Source organism: Acipenser ruthenus, chromosome 8 (assembly GCF_902713425.1).
Source record: "Acipenser ruthenus chromosome 8, fAciRut3.2 maternal haplotype, whole genome shotgun sequence".
Taxonomy (NCBI): domain Eukaryota; kingdom Metazoa; phylum Chordata; class Actinopteri; order Acipenseriformes; family Acipenseridae; genus Acipenser; species Acipenser ruthenus.
The window spans coordinates 41,197,796-41,225,074 of record NC_081196.1 but is presented as its reverse complement, the minus strand read 5'-3'; the positions used below and the strand labels follow the sequence as shown (position 1 = coordinate 41,225,074).

Here is a 27,279-nt window from a genome sequence, read left to right as displayed (position 1 = left end):
TTTAATCTCCTCAGATCTTATATGCAGCAGTGTGGAGTAGTGGTTAGGGCTCTGGACTCTTGACCGGAGGGTCGTGGGTTCAGTCCCAGGTGGGGGACACTACCGCTGTACCCTTGAGTAAGGTACTTTACCTAGATTGCTCCAGTAAAAACCCAACTGTAAATGGGTAATTTGTATGTAAAAATAATGTGTAAAAAATAATGTAATTGTATGTAAAAATAATGTGTAAAAAATAATGTAATTGTATGTAAAAATAATGTGATATCTTGTAAAAATAATGTGATATCTTGTAAAAATTGTAAGTCGCCCTGGATAAGGGCGTCTGCTAAGAAATAAATAATAATAATAATATGTGTGGATCATCTTGGATAGGGATCTGTTCTCTAGTGGTTTGTGGCCACAGGATCTACATGGAACCCAACAACAACCCATACTAAGCATTTATGGACAGTAAGCAACTGTTATTTCTAGATGGAAGGCTGACTTTGTTGAAGCAGTTCCTAATGGCCACACATGCACTGGGTTATTATCTGCAGCATGTTGCAGCATTTATGTTAACCTTAAACAGCCTAAAATTGGCTGAACCCAGTGAATCACACATAATGGTCACACTCCTGGTGAAGCGATAGGACCAACATGTTTTTGTCAAAATATGGCATGTGTGAATGCCTTAATAGCTAAGCAAAATAAATGGTTTGTTCCAAATCCTCTGGATGCAATATGGGGAAGTTTAATTTGACTTAATATAAACATTTGAGGAAATGTAAAACACCTGACAAAGTCAGTTTCATTAGAACCCACCACCTGCGCTTGTTTTTTTTCTTTTCTTATGTGTGGACGCAGACCAAACACAGATGTCTCTGAATGAGGTTGCTATCTCTCGATACAGATGGCTAGGACTTGTATATTATGAACTCACTCTCTCCTGCTCTAGTCGTTCCAGTTCCCTCTGCTCTCTCTCCCAGGCTGCTTGCCTCTCCTGTAGTCTTTTTTCTTCTCTATTCTTTCTTTCCCGTTCCCATTTTCTCGCTTCATCTTTTTCTTTGTCCTCCCTCTTCTGTCTCTCTCCCCCTTCTGTCATTTTCTGATCTATTGCTGTAAAATTATAATGGAAAGATTTTTTTCCCCTCAATTTAAAACTGAACATGATTCATATCTCGCCAATGGGGAAATCCTTTTAAGTCTTAGATATTGCCTTACACATATTGATCATGTGAGGTAAAAAAAACAAAACAACTGCCTGTTCATCAGTATATAGTGATATGTATAATAAAAGGCAGACAGTTCTACATAAAACATTACGTTTTCAATACAATTTTCCAACCTAATCTTTATTTGTACTGTTATACTAAAAATCAGATACTGATGGGTGACACGGAATTAAATAGTCCAATCTTCTCTGGATTGAACTGTCGGCCCAAATGTTGATTAGAGCAAATGTTTCTTCATCCTTGCTGCAATCTGGCTCATGGTGTGTCTCAAGCAACAAAAATATGGCTAAACAAAAATGTTACTTGTGGAAGTGAAACCTTCACGCAGACGTGGCTGTTTGTTATTTTGTCAGCCATCATGCATTTTGTCTCGCTCAACCTGGATCAAAACGTGTTAACCCACATTCTGAGGTGGGTCGCTGGGACCCGGGCACAACCCGGGTCCGTAGTTTCAAACTGCGTGGTATTGTGACCCGTGTAGCTAGAACCCGGGTCCAGACCCGGGCAGAGGTGCCAGTGTGAAAGGGGCTTAAAAGTAGGGAATTTGGGGGCTCCCGAGTGGCGCATCCAGTAAAAGCACTCGCTAGAGTGCAGGATGCGCTCTATAGCCTGGACGTCGCCGGTTCGAGTCCAGGCTATTCCCTAGCCGACCGTGGACGGGAGCTCCCACGGGGCCGCGCTCAATTGGCTGAGCGTCGTCCGGGGGGAGGGAGGGTTAGGTCGGCCAGGGTGTCCTCGGCTCACCGCGCACCAGCGACCCCTGTAGTCTGGCCGGGCGCCTCGGGCTTGCCTGTAAGCTGCCCAGAGCTGCGTTGTCCTCCGACGCTGTAGCTCTGAGGCGGCTGCATGGTGAGTCTGCAGAGTGTTAAGAAGCGGGCGGCTGACGGCACACGCTTCAGAGGACAGCGTGTGTTCATCTTCGCCCCTCTCGAGTCAGCGCAGGGGTGGTAGCGGTGAGCTGAGCCTAAAAATAATTGGGCATTTCAAATTGGGGAGAAAATAATAAAAACTAATTGGCAACGACTATATTTTAAAAAATAAATAAATAAAATTTTTTTTTTAAAAAAAAGAGTAGGGAATTTGATTTAAAAATCTTACTTAATACTCTTTTAAGGATTTTGCTAATGTATTATTTATATAAGCCCAGTCATTTTATGCAGCGTTTCAATCCTGGGAAAAAAACTGTTACTGATGAAGCACACACTGATTATAACATTTCCAAAATGCTTAATTGTGTTGCTGTTGGATGTAATGGGCACTGAAATCAAGATTTTGGACAGGCACTCACTGTGGTCTTGCTGTGAAGTAGCAGCTATTGGCTCTGAGATGGTGACACTGAGCCTATTCATCCGGTCCTCAGATTGATGGGACACATCGTCCTCAAGCTGCTCTGGAATGTCACTGTGATCTAAAAAGAAAGTAGCACAATGGCCTCTTTATTTTCTTACCATAATGGAGGAGGGCGAGGGAACGGACACAGAATGCATAAACAGCCAGCACTTTATTAAGGAGACATTATTCCATGTTTCTACCACTACAGGTTTTTAGGAGACACAGACACTTAACACACTCTTGCTTCTAATTTATGGCCTTTAGCCAATATCTTGCAAGTACAAAGATTTTGTATCTGAGACCTAACATAGTTTTTCTTTTACATGTTGGATACTTAAATCATGTCCAGATATAGATCTGTAACACATTTCAAACTTAATCAAATTAAAAAAAGCTACACATTACAAACATTATTACCTAACCTTGCAAAGGAAGTCTTGCAACTACTCACAGACTATCTCATAAGTGACATTTTTAGATTCAAACTTAACTACTAAGTGACAATAAAAACGGTCAGTGTATCAGTGATTATCATCACATTTTCGACTATCAAGCCTTAGATATATGTATACAGCCAATAAACTGAGTTTGGTCTCCACATCACTATTAGAAAGTACAATGGACGTTATGATTACCATAGTTATGATTGTATAATTTCGGTATATTCTGCACATTTCTATTTGATCTGCTTGGTTCTTTGTCTTCCTTCTGTGGTTGCATAGGTACAGTTTGAACTGTAAAAACTGGTATTACTGCACTGTCTTGTAAAATAAGCTAAACGTTTTTTCTAGTACTGACTTAATGCCACACTACTATAAAATAGTTGGCTTCCCTAATGCACTAGTATAATGTAGCAATTGTGTGTTATGATATGAAGGACCTACTGTCAAAGGAAAAATAGAAGCAATCTGGCTACAGTGGTAACAATCTTTGTGCAAGCTACCCTGGCCCATAGGTGGAGGGGGGTGTGGTTAAAGAGTTGTGGTCCTAAGATCAGAGCTCAGAATGGAGAGAGGTATTTATAGTAAACAGGAGATGAGATTGCTGTGAATAAATCAGACTTTGGCAGAACAAGCCTTTGAGGGCATGGTGATGAGGTGCTTGTAGGCACGCTTGTCTGTGAGGGCCGGAGGTTCAGGAAGCGAGTATGAACAGAAGATATAGTTTCCCTTGCTTCCACATGTGGGATGGTGGAGATACTTACTAGTGTACAACCATTCCAAGATTGAGGAGGGTTGGGATGAAGTCCATTCTCAATTGAGTATATAGCATATACCTTTTGTTATAGATACGATTATTATAGCACTTCACACAGCATTCTGATTGGGGTGGTAATGTTTAATATTCCTAGGTTCTCGCCTGGTGATGCATGGTCTTGCAAAAAAAATGCATTTAAATAGCAAGGCCTTTATGTAAGAACCTGTATTCCTCTAATATTAGTGGCTTTCCACATTGTCCGGTACCATTGAATCAGTTTCAAGATAAATTATCTTGACAGCTCGGCATAGTAACCAGCTGAGATGACTTCTGTTGTTTTTATTAAGCAACTGTAAATAGCTGTTTTAGGTAGAGGGAAGGTTAAGGTGTCAGTTTAATCATCCTCAAGTGCCAAGAAGAACGACAAAAGCATTCATGCAGAAATACTTTCACTATAGGTATTAGAAGCTATGTACATTAAAAAAAAAAGAAAGATATATAAATTGATGAAAATATACTGTGCATCCAATGGCTGCCTCTTAACATCACGTGGGCAGCAGCTGAAAGATTAGACTTTACCTGTACCTGTACATACAATAACCAAGTCTGAATTTAAATGTGTCATCCATAGATTCTGCAAGATCCTCAAATGTTAATTTTTCAGAGTGTGGTGAAGAATCTGGGCTGAAAACCTCTTCAAGTTTTTTTTGTGAGCTGTGGATAGGTTAAAGTTCTTAGAACTAGGAAAACTGGAACAAGAATCTATTTCACAGGATATGAACATTCAAACATTAAGAGCTTTGTTTAATGAGTGATGTCAGAGCAAGTACACTATGACATGAGATTGTGTTTTACAACAAATGATAGTTAACCATCTGGTACTGTTGCTAGTCTTCCAATTCATCCATCTTCATGTATTTATTTTGTGGAGGGGAGGGGGGGGGAGAATACTACTAATGCTATCTTCTTTTGAACTCCCTTAAGCAACACATTATTCAGAAGTCTATGGTACACAATTTTCACAAGTGAAAAACAGTGCTTAAAAATGACCGGGCCATAGGATAGACACAACTAGAGATGTAACTTTTTATAAAACCACAGATTAAAACTGTGTGAGGCAAAACAAAAATTAAGTGATTCTTCAAAAACATCCTGTCACTGCAGAATACCAATCAGAAACTCCTGTAAATTGCTTAGACTTTTTGCTGTCATAAATGCTTACTGAGAAAGAATAAGAACTCAAAAAGGAAACAGGTGGCTTGTATTGGAGGTGGCAATGTACAAAGTGTCTTTCTGGGGTTTATTTATCTTGTTTTTTGCAGAATCAGATACAGCTGAGGGATATATACAAAACATAAAAAATACAATCTCAAACTGCCAACAGGAGATCAAACTGTACATAATGCAAATTTGAGTCCCACCAGTGCACCACCTTAATTACCATGAGTGTCACATAAAATACACATTGCCTTTATGGTCGAACAATACAAAATGCTGGGAAAACACACTGTAAAAATATGTATTGAGAAAACCAACTAAGAACACATTCTTGTCTTTTATATAGCACTTCAGGAGGACATTTACTCATACCTCATTATCATGTCATGAACAAGCAGACATTCATTTTTAAAGACCCTCAAGTTTGGATTACTTGCCTGCTGTGTTCTCTAGCAGTGCTTTTCAATGACGGTCTACCAGGAGATTTTGTGTCAGCGGCATGGACAACAGTTGAAGAGTATCCATTGGAAGGAACTGGAGATATCTGCCGTTCAGGGGAGCGGTGACAGGGTGCAAGAAACGAACCCCCTTGATCTGTAAACAGTAATAGAGCACAATCCACTGAGAAATCATTTTGTACCTACCATGTAGAGATCTTCATTTTTAAGGCCTGGTCACACTGGCAACTTTTGAGGTGGTCACATCGGAGACAAGCCTGCTGGCAACACACAGGCAACAACGTAATGCAAACCAATCATAATGCAAGTTTCTGTCAAAAGACGTAAACATGCTGCGAAGGAAGATTAAGATATAAAAATGTACTAATTGCATTATAACAAACGAAATAAATAAATAACAAAATAAATAAATAAATAAATAAATAAATACCGGTAAATAAAAAATCGCAATAAATTACATCTATTATTTATTTATGTATTTCTTTTTTAATTTTGCCACAAATTATCCCCCATAACTGCATACACGGCAAATTAATTTAAAATAAAACATATTTTAAAAAATACACTACACGTGTATTTTAATACTGTAGAATTGTATTCATATCTTAAATATGTTATTGTAATCGTGGACATTAACATTCGATTATCCACATACACACTGTATTGCATATCTATAGACAACATATAATTGGATGAAATGCAGGAATCAGAATGTATCATATACACTATCTGTCTGACATTATGGTCGAGCCTTATCATCATGTGACACTATTATCAAATTTGATTGGCTAGTATTGAAAATGTTGCCCTCGTGTTGCCTGAAAAACAGGGTGGTCACAGGAGGCGACAAGCCGGCAACATCTGTCGCCCCCTTGTTGCCGTCGACAAATGTCACCAGTGTGACCAGGCCTTTAGAGTTACCCCCATAACACAGCAAATAATGTTTTTTCTTCTCAGCAAAGAAAAATAGATGCAACTTCCATCCTGTACAGGGGTCCAACCCAAAATTAATAGAATACAACTTAGACATTTGAGTTGCATATGACAAATAAAACAGAAATATCAGAGAACTATAGGAAGAAAAAGCATAACTCTAGGCGGAACAATTAACTAATTTAACACTCCAAATTAACCACCATGTTTGTGTACTTCAACGTCCATTCAAATGGAAAACATTTATTTAAAAGGAACATCGGAAGTTAAAATGTTTGCACAATCTCTGTTCCTTTTGAAACCATCAAGCAAAGCAAGTTATTTTTTATTGCATAAGAATGACATGATCCTTCTACATATCAACATGAGCTATGAAACAATATAAAAACATACCTTCCAAAAGCCTTCTACTTTCCTGTCTGTCGGACAGTGAAAGGGGCGTGGAGGAGAGTCGTCTGGGAGGCAAGGAGTTCTGCACAGATGGGGTCTCCTGTCCTTGCATCCCAGCTCCATTCAGGTTCAGTGCATCGTACAGCGTGCTTCTTAATGCCATCAGATGAAGCCCCTGAGATGGAAGCATCTCGTCTACGAATGTGACTCGGTTATGGGAGGCAGATGGGCTCCTGCTGGGAATACTGAGAGTTTCTGGGGGAGACCGAGGTTTCGCTGGTTGACTGCTGGATATGGCTGCTTTGATGGCCCTGTGCTGGTAGTTCCTGTAGGCCTCTTCTAAAGATTCAGCCTCCTTTTCTAGTTCCTTAATTCGCGCTTTAGCATCAGCCACCAGCTCAGTACCCGAATCTTGGGACACAGTCAGTCCAAGTCCTGGAATGCCTGCAGGACCGTGAGCCGACGGGCTCGAAGAAGACATCTTCGGACGCTGGCCTGCTCCTCAGCAAAGGACTATCTACATAAATATCAGGGGGCACAACCTTATCAGCTGTGAGGTCAAGGACAGAGCGGTCAACAAGAGAAGGCTTTGGATTTCGGAAAACTTCATTCTCCAGAGCTTCAGGAAATCATGCCATGCAGGAAGGAAAAAGAGAAAGGAAAAGGTAAGGTGTCAGGTAAAAAGCAAGACATTACTGAGAATTTAAATATTTGGAGTTGACGGAATGTAAATTGAATCCATCGATTATTAGCAAGAAGAATGAAAAATAAAAAGGGGGGAGTGGGAAAATTTTTTTTTTATTTGAAATGATTTGAATCTATGCCTCAAGGAGATAGTAATTCTTAGTCACAGTGTTTCGACACTGCAAGGCCATGATAACTTCCAAGTTTACGGGGAGGGTGGGCAGGGGGTTTCTAGCCAAACTTGGCTTTATTAACTAATTTTAATACTGCCAGTTCAAATTTTCTAGTTCATAAAAATCTGTACGAGTATGTCAAGTTTAATGAATATAGACTCTACATTTTGCTTCTTCAACAAGGGGGCAATGAAGAACAAGAGGAACAAGATGATTTCAATTTTAGTAGAATGGTATTCAAACAATTACAATAGTTGTGGCAATACCCTAGATTTCCCATAAATTTCGGTTTTGTATATAGCCACGATAGTTGCTGCGCTCATTATTCTAACTTGGCAGGAGTAACTACTGTGGCTCTCAATTTGGTAGATTTGATGTTTTGATTAGATGATTGGTAAGAACTCCACACTAAAAGCAAATAGGTTTGAAGAAATAAAATGTAGGCATAATCAAGCTTGTGCTCTTAAAATGATTGCAGCTAACAAACATACCATGTTCCACGTCATGCACATCCATTCACTATAGAGGTCTCTAATATACAGTTTTGAAAGAAATCTATGGTTTAACAAACATGTATTTTTATTTCTAAACATGGTATATCTTACTACACATGGTTAAAGTAATCTCTGGAGGCCTTTCTTCCAGATAGTGTTGCACTTTCTTCTTAACCAACCAGCTCCTTCCCCTATTGACTGACATGCTTTCAGCCAGTAACATGCTTTGACTTGGAAGACGCTGCTGAAATGAAATGACCTAAGACATGGGTCTCCAACCCTGGTCCTGGAGGGCCAGTGTCCCTCCTGGTTTCGGTTCCAATTGTACCCTAAATTACTTAATTTGACCAATTAAGTGGTTATTAGACGCTTAATTTGTCCAAATAATTAAATATAGTGTACAGCTAGAACAAAAACCAGGAGGGACACCGGCCCTCCAGGACCAGGGTTGGAGACCCCTGACCTAGGATGTCAAGCAGTAACAGATTTCCTGAAAGGTGAGGGAATCAAACAGGGAAATCATTCTTTAACCTTGTGCAGTATCTGATACAATGTTTCAAAATTAAAATACATGTCTGCTACAACATTTGAGATCTACATAGTGAATGGAAGTGCTTTACTTTGATACAGTTAACATTGCTAGCTTTAGGTCTCATGAAATATGTACATTGTTAAATTAATCTAAACAACAACCTTCATTAATTAGACTTTTAAAGCAGTGTGTGGCTAGTGATTCTCTTCAAACTGAACTTTATTAGCCATCAGCATGGTTCCTCCTTACACACACAATTTTAAAGAACGCACAATTATTGTTACCTACATAAAGCCAGTGGCTGCAGGGCTATATATCCAATCTAAGACTAATTGGAGCATAGGGAGAGTGAAAAAAATACAAAGCTACGCTGTTGGAGCACCAGCCTGCAGAGCCCAGAGAAGTCTCCCCCAGCAGCTCTGTGAGCCACAACACTAGTGCCTAACTCAGCTGTTGCACCCCTGGGCACTGCAATAATGAAAGTTCAATTAAGGACACCACATGAATGCTGCAATACCTTCACAAAAATAATAATTTTAGACTGTATAACCTGTGAATTCAGGGAAACAAAGTCTACTTTTCTACTATATCTACTTTGTAGCTTCAAGAAGCAAAGAAATGTGAGGTATCTCTATATATGGATAACTTAAATATGAAATGTATTTTTATGTGGTGTGTGTGTGTGTGTATACGAGTCCTGTTATGCAGGTTGGGTTCCATGGTAAGACCCCAAACCTAGCTGTGTCTGTCGTAGCTGGAGTTTCACATATTCAGCCTGGGTAGTTAGCAATTGTGCTCTCTCCTCACAGTCTATAAGCTGGGTCTTTATCTGTGCAGAGTGCTCAACCTATGGATTGGAATTTGTTTTATATTAGTATATTACAGACAAACATGTTTGTTTACTGGACAAGACATGAAGATGTTCTGAGTGATTATGTACCTCCTTTTGTAGCTGCCCCTCCAACACCTGTTTCTGACTTTCAAATTCCTCTTTGTCCAGTTTTCTGGCATTTGCTACTCTCCTCAACTCAGCTTGGAGAGCCAAGTATTCAGACGTGGGCCATCTAAATTCTAACAAAAGAAATACATGTTATGAGTAAACAGTCTACCAAGGACTTTTTTAGTTGATTACCCTATACACTACAAGCAGCAATACAGGTACAAACCCTTTTAATTGTTATCGAACTGACTCATTAACGTACAACTAAAGGCTCTTTTGGTCTCAAATAAACAAATACTGTAAACATCCTTTTATTTGTATGCTATTTATTTGACTAATTTGTCCATTTAATCACTAACCTAACTGGCTGCTAATTGTGCAATGTACGAATACTAATAATGTAATACAATTCGTCTGTTTATCCTTTCTCTCTAAAATGTATAGCATCTGATTCTGAAGATAGAAGGGGTTCACAGCACTCTACATAAACACTGATAGAACTGGTGGAACCCCCTCCCTATCTTTCCATATTACGAGCCATGCTGAATGCGTTCTTCAAAACAAACTCAGCATGAAAAAGACCTGGAAAATGCAGTGCTTGTTTTTTTTTTTTGTCACTGCTATAAAAGTGGAGCACCAGACTTTGCAAAAGAGCCAACATCACAATGTGCTGTCAGGAATTTGTGTTTTGGGCACTAACTAAAAGAAAATGATACGAACGGCAAGCCTGAATAAACGGCCACTTTTAAACAGCAAGGTTAAAAAAAAGGATGCAGGAGCAGTCAGGGTATTTACTTCAGGGTTCATTTTATTTGATGGATACTAAAATGCTAAATTACACACTTCTGTACTTATGAAGACACGTCTTTCAATGAAATGATGGATGACGTACAAAAAAAAAATACTAAGATAAGTATAGTTTAGAATAAAGCTAAATTATTTTAAGTCCTTCATTTATGACTGGAATGTTTCTAAAAGCCCACCAGAGAGTTTTCTTTATAAACTATTATTTTTCCCTACTTCGATTTCAATCAACTGAACTCCCATCTCATACCACAAAACAAAACACCTCAACTCTTACCTAATACTGATACTAATATCACTGGAGAACATCATGGTGATTTCACAATACCCAGAAAAAAATGCAATTGTTTTTTTTTTTCTTTTAGTGCAGGTTGAACTTCAACATTTGGATCTGATTTACAGTATACAAGAATATGGTTAAACTGATGGGCACTTGATTAGAAAGTGAATGCAGCTCCATGGGACTGGCTAAACCATCTCCTTCTCACACAGGAAGCATGTTATCAATCACACACCAGGAGAGACTGCAGCAAGCTGAATGCTGAGCACCAACTCATTGACTACACAGGCCTGGCACTCTGCCCTCAATAATCAAGGCTTTCTATCCTATCGCATTAGTGCACTGACCCCCTGCTTCACAAAGCTTTGAGTTTGCTTCCCAGCACTGTCAGTGGCAGTGTTTGTTGCAAAGTAATGGAACATTGACAGACAGTGCCTCTCCAGGAAAGCATACAGCAATGCCAGTCCCAGCTGGAATCAGTATAATCATAGTTTTCTTACTGCCAATTTAAAGGGCAAACAAATCCTCCTAAAAATGTAGCAATGCTGTCCGTCCGAAACACATACTAAATAGAAAGATATACAGTGCCTTGCGAAAGTATTCGGCCCCCTTGAACTTTGCGACCTTTTGCCACATTTCAGGCTTCAAACATAAAGATATGAAACTGTAATTTTTTGTGAAGAATCAACAACAAGTGGGACACAATCATGAAGTGGAACGAAATTTATTGGATATTTCAAACTTTTTTAACAAATAAAAAACTGAAAAATTGGGCGTGCAAAATTATTCAGCCCCCTTAAGTTAATACTTTGTAGCGCCACCTTTTGCTGCGATTACAGCTGTAAGTCGCTTGGGGTATGTCTCTATCAGTTTTGCACATCGAGAGACTGAAATTTTTGCCCATTCCTCCTTGCAAAACAGCTCGAGCTCAATGAGGTTGGATGGAGAGCATTTGTGAACAGCAGTTTTCAGTTCTTTCCACAGATTCTCGATTGGATTCAGGTCTGGACTTTGACTTGGCCATTCTAACACCTGGATATGTTTATTTGTGAACCATTCCATTGTAGATTTTGCTTTATGTTTTGGATCATTGTCTTGTTGGAAGACAAATCTCCGTCCCAGTCTCAGGTCTTTTGCAGACTCCATCAGGTTTTCTTCCAGAATGGTCCTGTATTTGGCTCCATCCATCTTCCCATCAATTTTAACCATCTTCCCTGTCCCTGCTGAAGAAAAGCAGGCCCAAACCATGATGCTGCCACCACCATGTTTGACAGTGGGGATGGTGTGTTCAGGGTGATGAGCTGTGTTGCTTTTACGCCAAACATAACGTTTTGCATTGTTGCCAAAAAGTTCGATTTTGGTTTCATCTGACCAGAGCTCCTTCTTCCACATGTTTGGTGTGTCTCCCAGGTGGCTTGTGGCAAACTGTAAACGACACTTTTTATGGATATCTTTAAGAAATGGCTTTCTTCTTGCCACTCTTCCATAAAGGCCAGATTTGTGCAGTATACGACTGATTGTTGTCCTATGGACAGAGTCTCCCACCTCAGCTGTAGATCTCTGCAGTTCATCCAGAGTGATCATGGGCCTCTTGGCTACATCTCTGATCAGTCTTCTCCTTGTATGAGCTGAAAGTTTAGAGGGACGGCCAGGTCTTGGTAGATTTGTAGTGGTCTGATACGCCTTCCATTTCAATATTATCGCTTGCACAGTGCTCCTTGGGATGTTTAAAGCTTGGGAAATCTTTTTGTATCCAAATCCGGCTTTAAACTTCTCCACAACAGTATCTCGGACCTGCCTGGTGTGTTCCTTGTTCTTCATGATGCTCTCTGCGCTTTAAACGGACCTCTGAGACTATCACAGTGCAGGTGCATTTATACGGAGACTTGATTACACACAGGTGGATTGTATTTATCATCATTAGTCATTTAGGTCAACATTGGATCATTCAGAGATCCTCACTGAACTTCTGGAGAGAGTTTGCTGCACTGAAAGTAAAGGGGCTGAATAATTTTGCACGCCCAATTTTTCAGTTTTTTATTTGTTAAAAAAGTTTGAAATATCCAATACATTTCGTTCCACTTCATGATTGTGTCCCACTTGTTGTTGATTCTTCACAAAAAATTACAGTTTCATATCTTTATGTTTGAAGCCTGAAATGTGGCAAAAGGTCGCAAAGTTCAAGGGGGCCGAATACTTTCGCAAGGCACTGTATAGGATAATGTATGGGAATGACAACAGTGAGTACAGATGATGGTTCTGAGATGTATTTTGCAGAATGGGGAGGAGGTGGCAATGCATTCATATTCCTAATGATTTCCATGAGAAACTTGTGACATTTCTGACATTATTGAGTTGCGAATGCAACTAAAGAAATGTTGGATTACAAGCACACATATGAAAGGCTTTATAGAACTGGACCCATTTTAAAATTTGAATGAGGGTGTAAACGTTTTTGAGTCATCTCTATTGTTTGCTTTTACCTACCTTGCGCAGGCTGTCATTTAATATTTTTAGATACATTAGTATTATCATTTGTGAATAATTTACACACCAAAGAAAATGTATTCTAAATAAAAGGCTAAAAAAAAATAAACAGGATTGATGCTTAGTATTTTACTACACATCATTCAGAACCATTACAGGTTAGGATGTCACTTATAGACATATAATGTTAACTTTTCATCACCAGCTCTAAACATGTAAAAGCCATACAGACATCATTTGAAATGTCAATGGACTAACCTTCTCTGAGCTTGCAGTTCTCTTCATGTGCCTCTTCAAGTTGCCTCTTTAGCAGTTTTAACTGAGTCTGCAGCTCCAGTCTCTCCCTCTTCAGCAGGGGGTAGTCTGTAGTCTCATTGAGTCTTTCCTTCAGCAGCTCATTTTGTTGCGTTAGCAGATATATCTGGGAACTAGCAGAATCCAAATCCACCTACACACAGGTAGAAAACAACATCAAACCTTCCTATTTTCATTTTACACAATAGAATGATCACAATGTCTAGCGATGTTCAACCTGAACTTGTGCAGCATTCCCCCTAGTCAATCAAATTATTTGAATCCAATTTGCACCATTTTTGTGAAAAGAAAATGAAACAGTCACAGCTAATGAGAAACAACTCTTACCAGTTTTATAAAACAATGGGTGTGTTGTAATATATAGAGTTTAGAAAAGGGTGCTTTCTACATGAGCCAGATTAGTTCACGGATTTGAACTTGTGACATTATGAAAATATTCTCCAAACAGCCTGAAGACATATTTACCAAAATCAGTTAAACCTGTGCTAAGGAATGTCCGTAGCATGTTTTATCAAAACTGGAATGAGCTGAGATTTGAAGATGCAGGCTTTAAATCTTAGCTTGTCATTTTCCATGTTAAAGCTAGGTTGCTTAGCCAAGTACAAAGCAACATAAAAAAGCTGTGTACAAGCAACAAAATGATTTTTTTTCTCTTAATCAATTTATGTTAAACGTGTAAAGTTTTCCAGATTTTTAAAAAAAACTAAATTAGACAGTAATCTTAAAAAAAATTACCTGAAGTGCCCTTAATTCGGCTAAAGCATGCCTGTGTTCCTCTTTATTTGAATTGATAGCTGCAGATTCCTCACGTAAATGTGCAGCGTCAGCTAAAAAGGGTAACACGAAAGATTAATAAAATCTTAAGCTGAACTCGGATATTGACACAGATCTGCTAATTGTAATTAAAGCAATGTACACAACAAACCTTTGCCAACTTGTTTGGTACAAAATGTTGTTTACTTGTAAAAGGAGACTATTGCTTTATTAGTACAGTAATACAATGTTAGTGGCTTTAAGCATGTGGTGAAATCAAAAGTATGCATAACTCAAATTTTAGACCAATTCTAATACTTCGCACAAGATATTAAACAAACCTGTATTCCTTTTTTCATCTTCTGTGACTTTTTCACTTCTTTTAAGATAGTCCTCTTTCAGTTCAAGCTGATACCTAAGCACATAAAAAACAATCAAACATTTGTATTTTATTACTGTTGCAAATACAGCGCTACAGGGTTGGCAAACTAATTCATAATAAAGTGAGCAGGCATGGTTTATTATTGTATCACTGAAAGGTGGACAATTAGCAGTAGGGTTGTAAAAGGCTCCTGTTGCATACAAATCTGAGACAATCCTGGTTTTAATGAGTTTAAATAGGCCCACCCAAGCTGAGGTGCGAATCACCAAGCTCACAAAAACTCTTCTACTTCTACTCTTGAGCTGTATGAGTACATGCAAGGATTACAGGAAATTTTGTATTGCAAATTCATGTCTACAGAAACGCACTTTCTTATTTTAGATGTTTATATTATGTAATTGAGCTCTGGATGTGCATCAACCTGTCCTTGACAATTGTATCATCTCTTCTCTGGCAACTGACTTGACAGGTTAAAAAACATTGTAGGGCTTGTTGCACAAGGGCAAGCAAGTAGTGGAGCTCAAGTCATATTCCCTGAATTTAACACACAGATTGTCGTAGGCTTATATAATCACATGTCTGCATCAGTGTTAGGAGTGAAGTAGCTGCTGTGTTGCAGGTTTTACAGTATACAGTATGTAATGCATACCGAACAGCTGTGATAAATAACACACTTGTACAGGGATGTATTTATCAACTGTAAACTACAGAAAACATTTTCAGGCAATTTAAATGAAACACTATTCATCTAAAATGAAAGAATATTTAAACATGACAAATTGGCAAATAAAAAATATGTTTTTGTCCCAGCATGTTTTCTTTTATTAGGCAGCAAAATCTGGCCCCTCTAATAATGCAGAGGAAATTTCCTGAAGGCTCAAAAAATGTACCTTTCTTCTCTGGAAACTGACCCAGTATGTCTAGACATTTCAAACAGTGGCTCACCTTACAAAACATCATACTTTTTTCATTATATGCAGTTAGTAAGAAACAGAATAGCTTACTGACAGCAGATTTAATGTTAAAACAGTGGCTTTCAACCTTTTCATCTCCAGTATCAGTGTCTCCATCAGGGACCATCAGGTGTACCAGTAAATATGTGCATCTTAAATGGCTATTGTAAAACAGACCTACCCCATTGTAACCAGTTTTCTTTTTTTGTCTCCAAGTATCACAGAGGATGTGACGGCTTCATCTAATTATTTGACAAGAGTTCATCACAAACAACAGAGAGTGGCTGCTTTGGTTCCCCATCATTAACTCTGAAAGCTCAGACTTTGATTTCTCAGACTTGCTCCAAGTCCTTTTCTTTGGCGGTAGTTCAGTGGTACAAACAGATTGATACATTATGATGGTGTGATTAAGTGAATATTGTGGTTGGGGAATCACACCATCATAAAGACAACTACCGCTGCGTACCAGTTGGAAGCCTGTCACGTACCAGTACTGGTACACGTACCATAGGTTGAAAACCACTCTGTAAAATGTTGCTTGCTCTGGTTCCAGCTAAATCTGTCCAATAGTGACACCTGCTGGTAAAGGCAGCAAGTGCTTACTGGATAACCATAAGGTTTTTTCAAAGGCAAGTTTTTCTGCACATCACCAAGGAGGATAGTTCCAGCACAGCACGCTCATAACACTGAACTTTACTTCTTCCTGTGTAAGTGTTTAATACGCCTGCAGGGAATCAACTCACAGCAGGAGCATGTAAAACTGGGGAAATGCATTCAGTGGGGTGCTGCAGGGCTCTATACATGGATCATTCATGTTTCTTATTTACATCAAAGACTTAGATCTGGGGATAAGCAGCAAACTTGTCAAATTTGCAGACGACACAAAGCTTGGGGGAGTGGCAGACACGCTTACAGCCAACCAAAAAATCCAAAGAGATTTAGACTGTATACAGAACTGGGCAGAAACGTGGCAAATTAAATTAAATGTCAAAAAATGTGAAGTGTTCCACGCCGGTTGAAAAGGGGCTTGATACCAGAAGGTTCCCGTTCAAATCCCCGCTCAGCCACTGGATCACTGTGTGTGACCCTGAGCAAGTCACTTAACCTCCTTGTGCTTCATCCTTCGAATGACAGGGAAAATCGATGTCCTATTGTAAATGACTCTGCAGCAGCAGTTGATGCATAGTTCACCCCCTTGTCTCTAAGTTGCTTTGGATATAAGTGTCTGCTAAATGACTAATTAATAATTATTATTATTATTATTATTATTATTATTATTATTAATAATAATGTTTGTATTTGTATTTATTTATTTTTAATTAATTGTTAAGGTCTCCCTGCACAAAAGCTATTTGATCCTTAAGAAAAACAAGAAGAAAAGATGACGCTGTTCTTTTAAAAGTGTTGGTTGCACATTTGTGATTTATAAACTAGATTTTAAAAAAAAACATACCTTCGCAGTTCATTTTTAAGTTTCTGATCATAGGTGTCTTCAATAGTTTTAATTGCAAGCTCTCGCCGTCTGAGAGCCTCTTCTATACTCTTATTCTTCTCTTCTTGCAATTTACAATTCCTAAAAATACAAAAAGTAGTTAATAGACTGCAACGTTAATTTTAGATTGTACATTTATAACACTCATTTCCCCCCCAAAAAAACAAAAACCAGCCGCTATGAAGAATGAGCTTCTCTACAACCAGCACACTTGCCACGAATGGTGAGCTCCGTACTTCTGCTTACTATACGGTACCTTCAAATTAGTTCGGGTAGCTACAGTATTTTTACTGATATCTTATTTATAAACAAGGTATGTCATGACAAACCATGACAAATAGTATGGCATTAACATAAAATAGGATAAATAGCTAAACGTAAGCAATGCATACATTTTAATGTATTAAAGAATTACTGACTAGTAAGCCTATACAATGACTAGTAAAACATCGGTACCAGCAGTTGTAAATCCCCATCAGGTCCCGCTGCTCTGTACTGACAGTCTTCAATGCAATGACATCATAAGCCACATTACAATAAAAAAAATACTGTTTACTTTAATACTGTCCTTCATAAACTAACTAGTGCAATTACACATTACACAAAATTACATATGTATATACAGTATATTCTTATTGAAATAAGCATTCATGAAGATATATCATGAAAAACCATGCGGCATTTATGTCACGGGCGGTAAGCTGTGGAAGGATAACAAACTTGCAGAAAGATTTGTTTGATGTCGCCACATTCATCCATGACATAAATACCTTAAGTCATGGTTTTCCATGACATATCCTCTATTTATAACATTTGGCTGCTGCTTCAATACCGTCTGTTACGAGTTATTTGTTTTGCAGTAATTTTGTAAATATCATACACTTGGGAGATTTCCATACAAATCAAATTGGATAGTTTTAAAACACTAGACATCTGCACAATATTATGCCAATAAAATAAAAACACACTAAACATGTTCATTAAATTAAACTAAATGTGTTTAAATGTAATCACATTTGGGGAGTACACTTGTAAACCATTGTTGTCTTTATTTTCAGTAATCCTGGTTTCAAATAACCAAACAGGGTTATATATGTATTCTTATCCAAAATCAGGGTTTTACTTCCATGCAACAAAGAAGAACTTCAGTTTGTGATTTTTGACCCTTTGCAAAATTGGGTAATATCCCTAGATGCTCAGTTGCACAACATGAAATGACTGCACTTAATATAGGTTGTATGAAAAGTGTTTAAGTTATCTAGTTTTACGGCTTCCTTATCTGACTAAATACAATATCTATTGATACCAAATACATTTACATTTCAAATGCTTCAGTTCTTTGCTTCAGTTCTGCATCTCTGTTCCTCAGAGTTTCAATCTCTTTCAGCAACAACTGTCTTTGGGTATAGATTTCTTTTTCCTCAATCTGTAATGAAACAGAAAAATACCAAAGACTGAATTAAACTGTATGTCGGTAAGTATGGACATTATTAGTAACATTTCACATTGAAATGGTGGATAGACCGATTTAGAAAGGACATTTTACTCTTTTTATTCTGAAATAAAATCAAGTATAACAAGGTTACATCCCTTGTTAGAGCTTGCAATCAACATACACTAACTTCCCACCCTTAGTTTAACAGTTTTTATCTGACCCTAATGCAACCTATTTTTTTTTTTTAATCTATCCACAATGACACCTGACAGTTCCACAAACCAGCCCGTAAAGACAAATTCTGAGTATGCACACAAATGTGAACTTGTTTTTTTAAAAGGAATTTGGTTCTAATGTAGTGTTATTGTCAGAAAAATAAATGTCTATTCACACGAGACACTATGTGACAAGTGAATGTTTAGTACGACACACTGTGCCACAAAAAATTAAAAATAAACCTTGTGATACGAACCATTCACACCGCCTGCGATGTGACGGGTTAACACTGAAGCAACACAAAAAATAAATAGTATTGGTGTTTATTTTTGCGATTTTGTCACGCAGCAGATTGGGAACTGACCAATAAGGAATAGTTTCCCTTGTGCACCTTTTTTCAGGAAACAATGGCAAAAGAAAAGTTCATTTTTGCAATATCAAAATACCCTGAGCTGTATAACAAAAGAACACAAAATTTACAAAGACAGGGCGATAAGGGAGAACATCTGGGAGTTCATTTCCAGGGCACTCGCTATAGCTGGTGTGTATGACTCCTTTACATTTACTGAAATAAGTATTCAGCAAAAAACAATTATGCATTCTACATTTTATATAACAGGAGCAACTGAATTCATTGAGTTTGTAAATATCTTGCAGCTAGTAAACAAAAAATTCCAAATGTGATTATTTTAACTTAGTGATAACTTGGTGGTGGGTTAACATTCTTTGCAGTCTTTTTTTTAAAGCAACAATGATCTTAAGTGTATTTAGCTCTGGATTACACCATTTCCTATGGTTGTTGCTCACTGTACAGTACCCCCTGCTGCTTCTGCAGTCGCTCAGTAGAATTCTTCTCCCGGATAATCAAAGCATAAGACTTAGTCTGGTAGGTTCTCTCCAGCTTCCGTTTCAACTCTGACACTTCTTTGTGGGATTTTTCCTTTTCCTCCATCCTCAGTTTGGCTAGTTCAACTTCTTTGAAATGCTGTAACTACACCAAAAACACATTGCATAAATTTAACATCCAGTTTTATTCACAAACCCACTGCATGCTTATGCCTTGTAATAACAAAAAATATATAAACGCCAGGCTCGTGTCTTAAATCCCTTCTCATAGTAAACTCCTGCTAACTCATGAGACACTGCCTGACAGTTGAAACAAAAACAGCGCAAGCAGCATTTTTCTGTGATAATTTACAAATATTTTAAAAATACTTTACGAAAAACCATTGCTTTACAAAGTCATGACTTATCTGCCCCAGCAATGTACCTTTTGGTCCATTTCTGCTTGAATCAGTCCTTCAATTTCCTTCCGATATACTGAAAGCTTTGCTCCCAGAGATTCCCACCTGCTTTCTTTCTGATATAGAACTGCAAATTGGTCATCAATCAACTGCATTTTTTCAGCTAAAAATAAGAGAATAAAACTTGTTTAAAGAAATCTTTAAAACTGACCATGTATTATTATTATTATTATTATTATTATTATTATTATTATTATTATTATTATTATTATTATTTCAAAATTTCCTAGCATTTTATTTTAAGTCTGGTACTACAAATGTTAAAAGATCTGTCCTGCAGCACCAAATATTGAATGTACACAAATACAAGATTGCAAAATTGCAAAGCACGTATTGCACAGGAGCATTGTTGGGCATTACTGGGGTTTGAATTATTCTAATGGATGAAAAATAAAACTTATTGGTTGGCCATGAACTGATTTAGTTTTACGTTTCTTTCATAAGAACTGAGTATTTTTATTTTTTTTCTATGGTATTCTTTACCAAGCGATTCCCTGTAATGCGGGGTGGAGTCTGTCTGTGTATCTGCATCTTGGCGCGCTTTATGCAGGTGATCAGTCAACTCAATAAGCAGCTTCATCAGGAAACCTAAAAGAAAGAAAAAAGGAACATTAATTGATACTTAAGGAGGTAGAAGTGGGCCGTTGCCTTTTGTAGATTAACATTGTTGGAAATCTGGTGAATAATTGAAGTATGGTACTGTTTTCAGGAACATCTGCCTTCTCCAGTCCTAGTATAATTGGTGATAATTGATTGTAGAATGATGCAGTTTTAAACCATCACAGGTGTTTTTTTAATAAATGTTTCTAACAGAGATAACATTTTAAAGAATTTAATAGCCATACCTTTCTTATTTTCATTTTGCATAGTTGAGGTCTGTAAAAAAAAAAAAAAAAAAAAGTAGACACTAGAAGTATAACAGGGGGTACATTTCACAATTCTCTCAAGAAATTACAAAAATAAATTAAACTTACAAGGGATTTATACAGGATTGATCTAGGGTTGACATTCATTAGCTGAAGCAGGTCTCTTGTTGAAAATACCTTTAAAAAACAGAATAAAATGTTGCTTTTACAATAAAAATTACTTTTTATGTTTAGAAAAGCAAACTTTAAATCATAGGACTTACCTTATCTGTTTCCAGACCACACTCTGGATAGAAAACAGACAAGGAGTATTCATATCCACATTGACGCAAGTGAGCTACTACCAAACTGTTGGAGGCTTGGACCAGGACAGAATCAGCCTCCACGGGAATTGGTTGTGGGGGCACCTCAACACTGGGTGCTTTAGTTGATGTATTAGCTGATTCCGAAGCTGTGTCTAGGTAAAAATATGCCAGAAGTAGGAGAATTATAGTAAAAATCAATTTTGTGAAACCATTGAAAAAAGAAGATACCATTAACATGTTACAAAGTGATTGCTTATAAAGAATGCTGTGTATTCCATGCAGCCTCTACAACTCCATTATGGTCACTGTGATCCAAGCATTTATGCTATTATTCAGTCACACTAATAATAAGCTATCCTTGCACTGTGTTTCCAGTTTATTTCTTATGCATTAATTTCAATGAAAGAAAAAAAAAATAGTTAACCTACCTTCATTTTTTTTAATAAACATTTTTTTTAATAAACTTGTACTGTAATTTAAAAAAGAGATTTAGAAACATCAACCCCTATCTCTTTTTACTACCACTATACATTCTTTGTTTTAGAAATAACAACACGTTTTCAGTCTTTAAAGATTGTATTTAAACGTGTTGCACAATAAATACATTTTCTTGGTGGATCTTTCATGTTTACACTTTTACTGATCGTTTGTGCCACCGCCAATGACAAAATACAACGTTGTGTAACCAGTCAGTGATATAAGTACAGAGCTAGAGAATGAGTGTATCATTTGAAGTAGCCTACTTGCCACTATGCAAACTAAAACGGCAAAACAATCTTACATTATATGATTACAGCTCTTTCATATGTAGATGTTATTGGACAAATTTTTTGCAGTTCCAACTAGTCCAATGTCAACTGTCAAACAAGCACGTAAAACAAATGTGTTATACTCGCGTCCAATGTATAAATTCAAAATAAAAGACAGTATGTATCAATACAAATTATGACAATTAGGACTACGATAACTGAGTGTTGGAATATATATTTTGACTCAAATGTATACATTTCCTACAGCATGGTATATTATTTGCAAACAATCAAAACGGGTACTATTCGATACAACATACAGTTCCATCATTGTTAGAAGTTGTATATTTTTTGTTTTTTAATGTATCTCAGGTAAACCTGTCGTGGATACCACATTATATTACCACTTTTGTCACAAGAGATCACAACCGATGTAATGCAAACAATGCCACACAAATTCACTGATTATACTGTAAGTTATTTCTTAAGACAGAATGTAAACAGCAAGTAATGAATAATTAGTTCTACTTGTGAAATCATATTGTATTTTATAAGCTATAAAGGAACCATTAGTGATAATTTTATTTGGCTATGTAAGCAGTATTCATATTTCATTTGGGTTAACTCCAGTTGTATTGTTTTCTGTCAAAATGTGCCTATCCCTTTAAGTTTCAATGACGTAATCATCCTGCGCCGCATGTACCTGACCGGAGGAAGGTTTTTGGGTTGCTGTTGGTAAATTCATGTTTTTATTATGTTTTATTCCACACGGGTCTCAGTCCTCTTCTATATATATTGGTGAAAGTTAAGTTTATGTTCTTCTTTTGAAGTATTATCAAGACAATATGTTGTTTAATCAGGGCGGTGCTTGTTGTAAACATACCAGATGATTGTCCAACGAATGTTTACCTTATTGAAACCCTTAAAAAACGCCAGTAATTTGCGGTCCAGCGTTGTAACATAGGTGTCATAGTCAATGACATTTTTTTTTGTTTTAGGGTTAAGGCAGTATACAGTGTGTGCATAACTTAATGAAATAAACCCTATTTTGTTGTATGACATCAAGCTGAAGCTAAGCACGTACATTATTCATTTTTTAAGGTTTAAGCACAGACTATGTATATGCAATTCCTAATTACTGGCTATGAATTGCCATACACCATTATTATGGTTCAACAGTAAATAAATGTCACATTACCTTGGTTCTCTAGAGATTATATTCTCATACAACAAATATAACTACAGCAGTTGTACAATGGGGGCAGAGCACACCTGTAACTGAGATCTTGCATTGTATTGCCTATGTATTGCACGTAGGGCTGCTGATCCTGAAAACACCAGTCATTTCCAGTCAATGCCCATACTGCTTTATGTACATATAATCTTCTTTGCTTTTTAATTACAGAATTAACAATGTCAGGAAGTTTCTATTTTGTTATGGTTGGCCACCATGATAACCCAGTGTTTGAAATGGAGTTTCTACCAGCAGGAAAAACTGAGTCAAAGGTGTGTAGCTTGATTTCCGAACATTATGTCTATTATTATTATTATTATTTATTTCTTAGCAGACACCCTTATCCAGGGCGACTTACAGTCGTAAACAAAAATACATTTCAAGAATCACAGTACAAGTAATAATACAATTAAGAGCAAGATAAATACAATGACTTTGGTTCTAGCAAGTACAAGTATGACAAAATACGATTCAATAATGGAGCAGATAACAGTGTCAGTGATAGTTACATCAGGATCTAATTAAATACTAAATACTACAGATTAAATAACACTTGACAGATTACAGTACTCTAAAGTACAGGATTAAATGCAGTAAAATATGGGGCAGATAAGAACAAGTAAAGCGCATTTAAGGAAGAGTGTCCTTAGGGAAAAAAAGAGGAGTTCTACAGGTGCTGTCTGAAGAGGTGAGTCTTGAGGAGGCGCCAGAAGGTGGTCAGGGACGGGGCAGTCCTGACATCTGTAGGAAGGTCATTCCACCACTGCGGGGCGAGGGTGGAGAAGGAGCGGGCTCTGGAGGCAGGGGAGCGTAGAGGAGGTAGTGCCAGTCTTCTAATGCAGGAGGAGCGGAGAGGTCGAGTGGGGGTGTAGGGAGAGATGAGGGTCTGGAGGTAGCTGGGTGCAGTCTGGTCAAGGCATCTGTAGGCTAGTACAAGAGTCTTGAACTGGATGCGAGCGGTGATCGAGAGCCAGTGGAGTGAGCGGAGCAGTGGAGTTGCGTGGGAGTTACGTCTAGCATTGTACTTGTTCATAACACAGCATCGGGGGATTATTTGTGTACCAGAATAATTCCTCATTACATATTGTGGAAAGATCATGAAGTAAACATTCACTAATATGTAGGCATACTTTATATCAGAGTCTTGTAAAGTCTTAATGGGTGTTGCAGAGCTTCTCCAAGGATAACTAATTAAGTATTGTTTTATTGTTTTATTGTTTCAAAGGCTATTTCTTGTATTTGTTAATAAACAGGATGACCACCGGCATCTAAACCAGTTCATAGCCCATGCTGCTCTTGACCTGGTTGATGAGAACATGTGGACATCAAACAATATGTACCTCAAAACAGTGGACAAGTTTAATGAGTGGTTTGTCTCTGCCTTTGTCACAGCTGGACATATCCTTTTCTCCACAGTTTTTATATATTTCATATATTCATTTTAATCATGATTGGCTTTTAACCAATCATGTCCTTAACAATTCAATTGTACCAGGTGATAAAGTACACTATTTACTTATAGCTGTTAAACCTTTTTATGGAATAGCCATAACAAAATAATTAATGTCAGAGTTGCACAAAAAACAGTAATAGTACCTAAACCTTTCCCGTCTTTTTTTTTTTTCCTATCCGTTTTGACCATCAGTTGTGCCAGAATTGTAAACTTGGTTGCTTTTCTGCAAGGAGAATTCGCCCCACAATGTGCCGCCTTTTTTTTTTTTATAAAGTATTTTGCTGGCATAGTTAGTAAACATTATACATAGTGATATCAGCAAAACAGTAATAGATAATCATACATTTAAAATTGGTAAGATATTAATTAAATGTAGATGATATACAGTTGGTTTCATAGACCCCGATGAGCACTACTCTTGGACACTTACGCACTAACCTGGGTCTGTGAATCCAGCCAGTAAAATGTAACTTGTTTAATTTAGTGGTAAATAAGTGTTTTTTTTTTTTTTTTTTTAGGCCAGGTACTTGGCTCCAGATTTTGGATGATTAATATTTTTTTTTTACTGTTGGTGAGGGATTAAAATAAATGTTTTGGCAACTGTTTTTTTCAGTAATGTGAACTGTCGTTATTATTTTTACCTTAACTCCTTTTCACATATGAGATTTCTCATGCTCCATGATGTAAGGCAAGAAGATGGGATAAAGAACTTTTTCAATGATGTGTATGATTTATATATAAAGGTATGTTTTGACACTTGAAATATTTTTTTTAGCACTGTAGATTTATTCACATTCACTACATCACATGAGGTGATACTTAGTGTTCATTTAATTGAACAATCTGTATTAAAACAATGTATACAAAGTATAACGCAAGCCAGAAGCCAGAATGCAACTTATAGCAGTCTGAAATCAGATTAGTTTTAAAAAGACATGCCGTGTCCTTTTGTTTTGTTTTGGTCTTTTTCAAAAAATAAATCCATCACTAATTTGTACTACTGTTGTTAAGATTTATCTGCCATCTGGCTAAACTTCTCAGTATACAGCACTTTACGTACAGTATTTTATCTTTTTTTTTTTTCTAAAAGTAATATATTGTATGCTCTTTCTTTTATAGTTCGCGATGAATCCATTTTATGAACCAAATGCTCCCATTCGATCAACCGCCTTTGACAGAAAAGTTCAGTTTCTTGGCAAGAAGCACCTCTTGAGTTAATGTCTACTGCATTGTGTTGCAAATACAGGAGCTCAGATTTGAACTGTTTTTTTATATTGAACTGTGCTTATTATAATGTATTTTCCATGATGGCAATTCCCAGTTTAATTACAAAACATTTTCTAAGACAACAGGGAAGATGTGGGAAAGGATATATTCCAAAAATACACTGCACTGTTTATTGCTGTCAATCAATAAAGATGTTGCTGTTTCATTATCAACGCTATTAAGATAATTCATAATATTTTGAACATTAACCTAGAGTTTGAGCCTATGCTGAAATTGGTTCTCTTAACAGTATTCAACCTCTTAAGCCCACATTTGTTGCAGTCATAGCATTGACACTGAACTGCTGTCTGACCTTGAGACTGGTTGTTTTTCTTGTTGTGAGGTAAGAATACTTAAAGGAAGCTCACATCAGCTGTAGTATTCCTGCACTGTGGGTGAAAAGAGGACTTATCTCCAACAAACTTCATGTTTATTAAGGTTGGCTTTTGTCCTTGGCATAACTCCTATTCCAGTAAAAATGACATCTTCCCTATTTTTCCAGATTTAAAAAAAAAAATCTATGCTAGTAGTAACAGTATATTTGAACCAATAGTTCATACAAAATATTTGAATTATTTGATAAAGCTGTAAAATGTACCATTTATGATTGTTGATTGCAATTAATTAAGACATGTATATAACTATCAGGAACCCTGCTTTGGAGTAGAAAAAATAAAACTAGCCTTTGAAACAGTAGCATTTCAATCTTCATTGATTAAACAATGTTTGATTATCATTATAATAAAAAAAATATTTACTTGTAACTGTATTATGACATGCTTCATGGTTCAATTGAGTTTGTTAGTTGATTTTATGCATATTAATACTATATATATATATATATATATATATGTATATTTAATTGAGAAGGGTACAGGGACATCAATGATGAAATATAATGTAGTTCTGTTGCTCAAATGAGTTTGTGAGGACACAAATGAGTTTGTGAGGACACAGATGACCCCCAGTAACCTTTTTCTTAATCAACCCTACAATTATGTTGCTAACACCAACTTTTATGAATCTGTAATTCATCCCATTTCATTACTGGTATCATGGTTTGATATTCTTATTTCTATTATTGCTTACTTTTATGTTACAGTACCTTCTATTAGCCAGCATAGAGTCGTTTTACTGCTCATTAGAATAGCAACTTTCTTACAAGTCATTTTCTTATGCGTTGGTCTTTTAATTCACCACTATATTTTTTAAATCCTGCCAACAAACTACACATTCACTTCCTGTGTAGCAGTTTTTAGGAACCCACTTACTCTAATTTCCAGGAAACTGAGTCAGATATAATGTCTGAATTAATAATGTAAGTGTAACCCAAACATATTGATAAGTTGTATACATAAGCACATGGTTTATATATATATATATATATATATATATATATATATATACAGTGCCTTGCAAAAGT

The 27,279-nt window shown here is 36.9% G+C and overlaps 1 protein-coding gene and 1 pseudogene across 2 annotated transcripts; one reads left to right on the top strand and one right to left on the bottom strand.

Moving 5' to 3' along the window:
• Nucleotides 1-794: 794 nt before the first annotated feature.
• LOC117407454 (centriole and centriolar satellite protein OFD1-like) lies at nt 795-21,391 on the bottom strand (annotated as a pseudogene).
• A 1,147-nt stretch (nt 21,392-22,538) lies between these two features.
• Nucleotides 22,539-26,552, top strand: LOC117407456 (trafficking protein particle complex subunit 2-like). Of its 2 annotated transcripts, none has more exons than XM_059028997.1 (5): nt 22,539-22,638; nt 23,309-23,409; nt 24,391-24,539; nt 25,252-25,333; nt 25,710-26,552. In XM_059028997.1, the coding sequence occupies exons 2-5, from the start codon at nt 23,317-23,319 to the stop codon at nt 25,806-25,808; spliced, it is 423 nt and encodes a 140-aa protein (XP_058884980.1). In that variant the 5' UTR covers nt 22,539-22,638; nt 23,309-23,316; the 3' UTR covers nt 25,809-26,552. The 2 variants fall into 2 exon arrangements, with proteins under 2 accessions (XP_058884980.1, XP_058884979.1); XM_059028996.1 differs by lacking the exon at nt 22,539-22,638 and adding an exon at nt 22,686-22,707.
• Nucleotides 26,553-27,279: the final 727 nt, after the last annotated feature.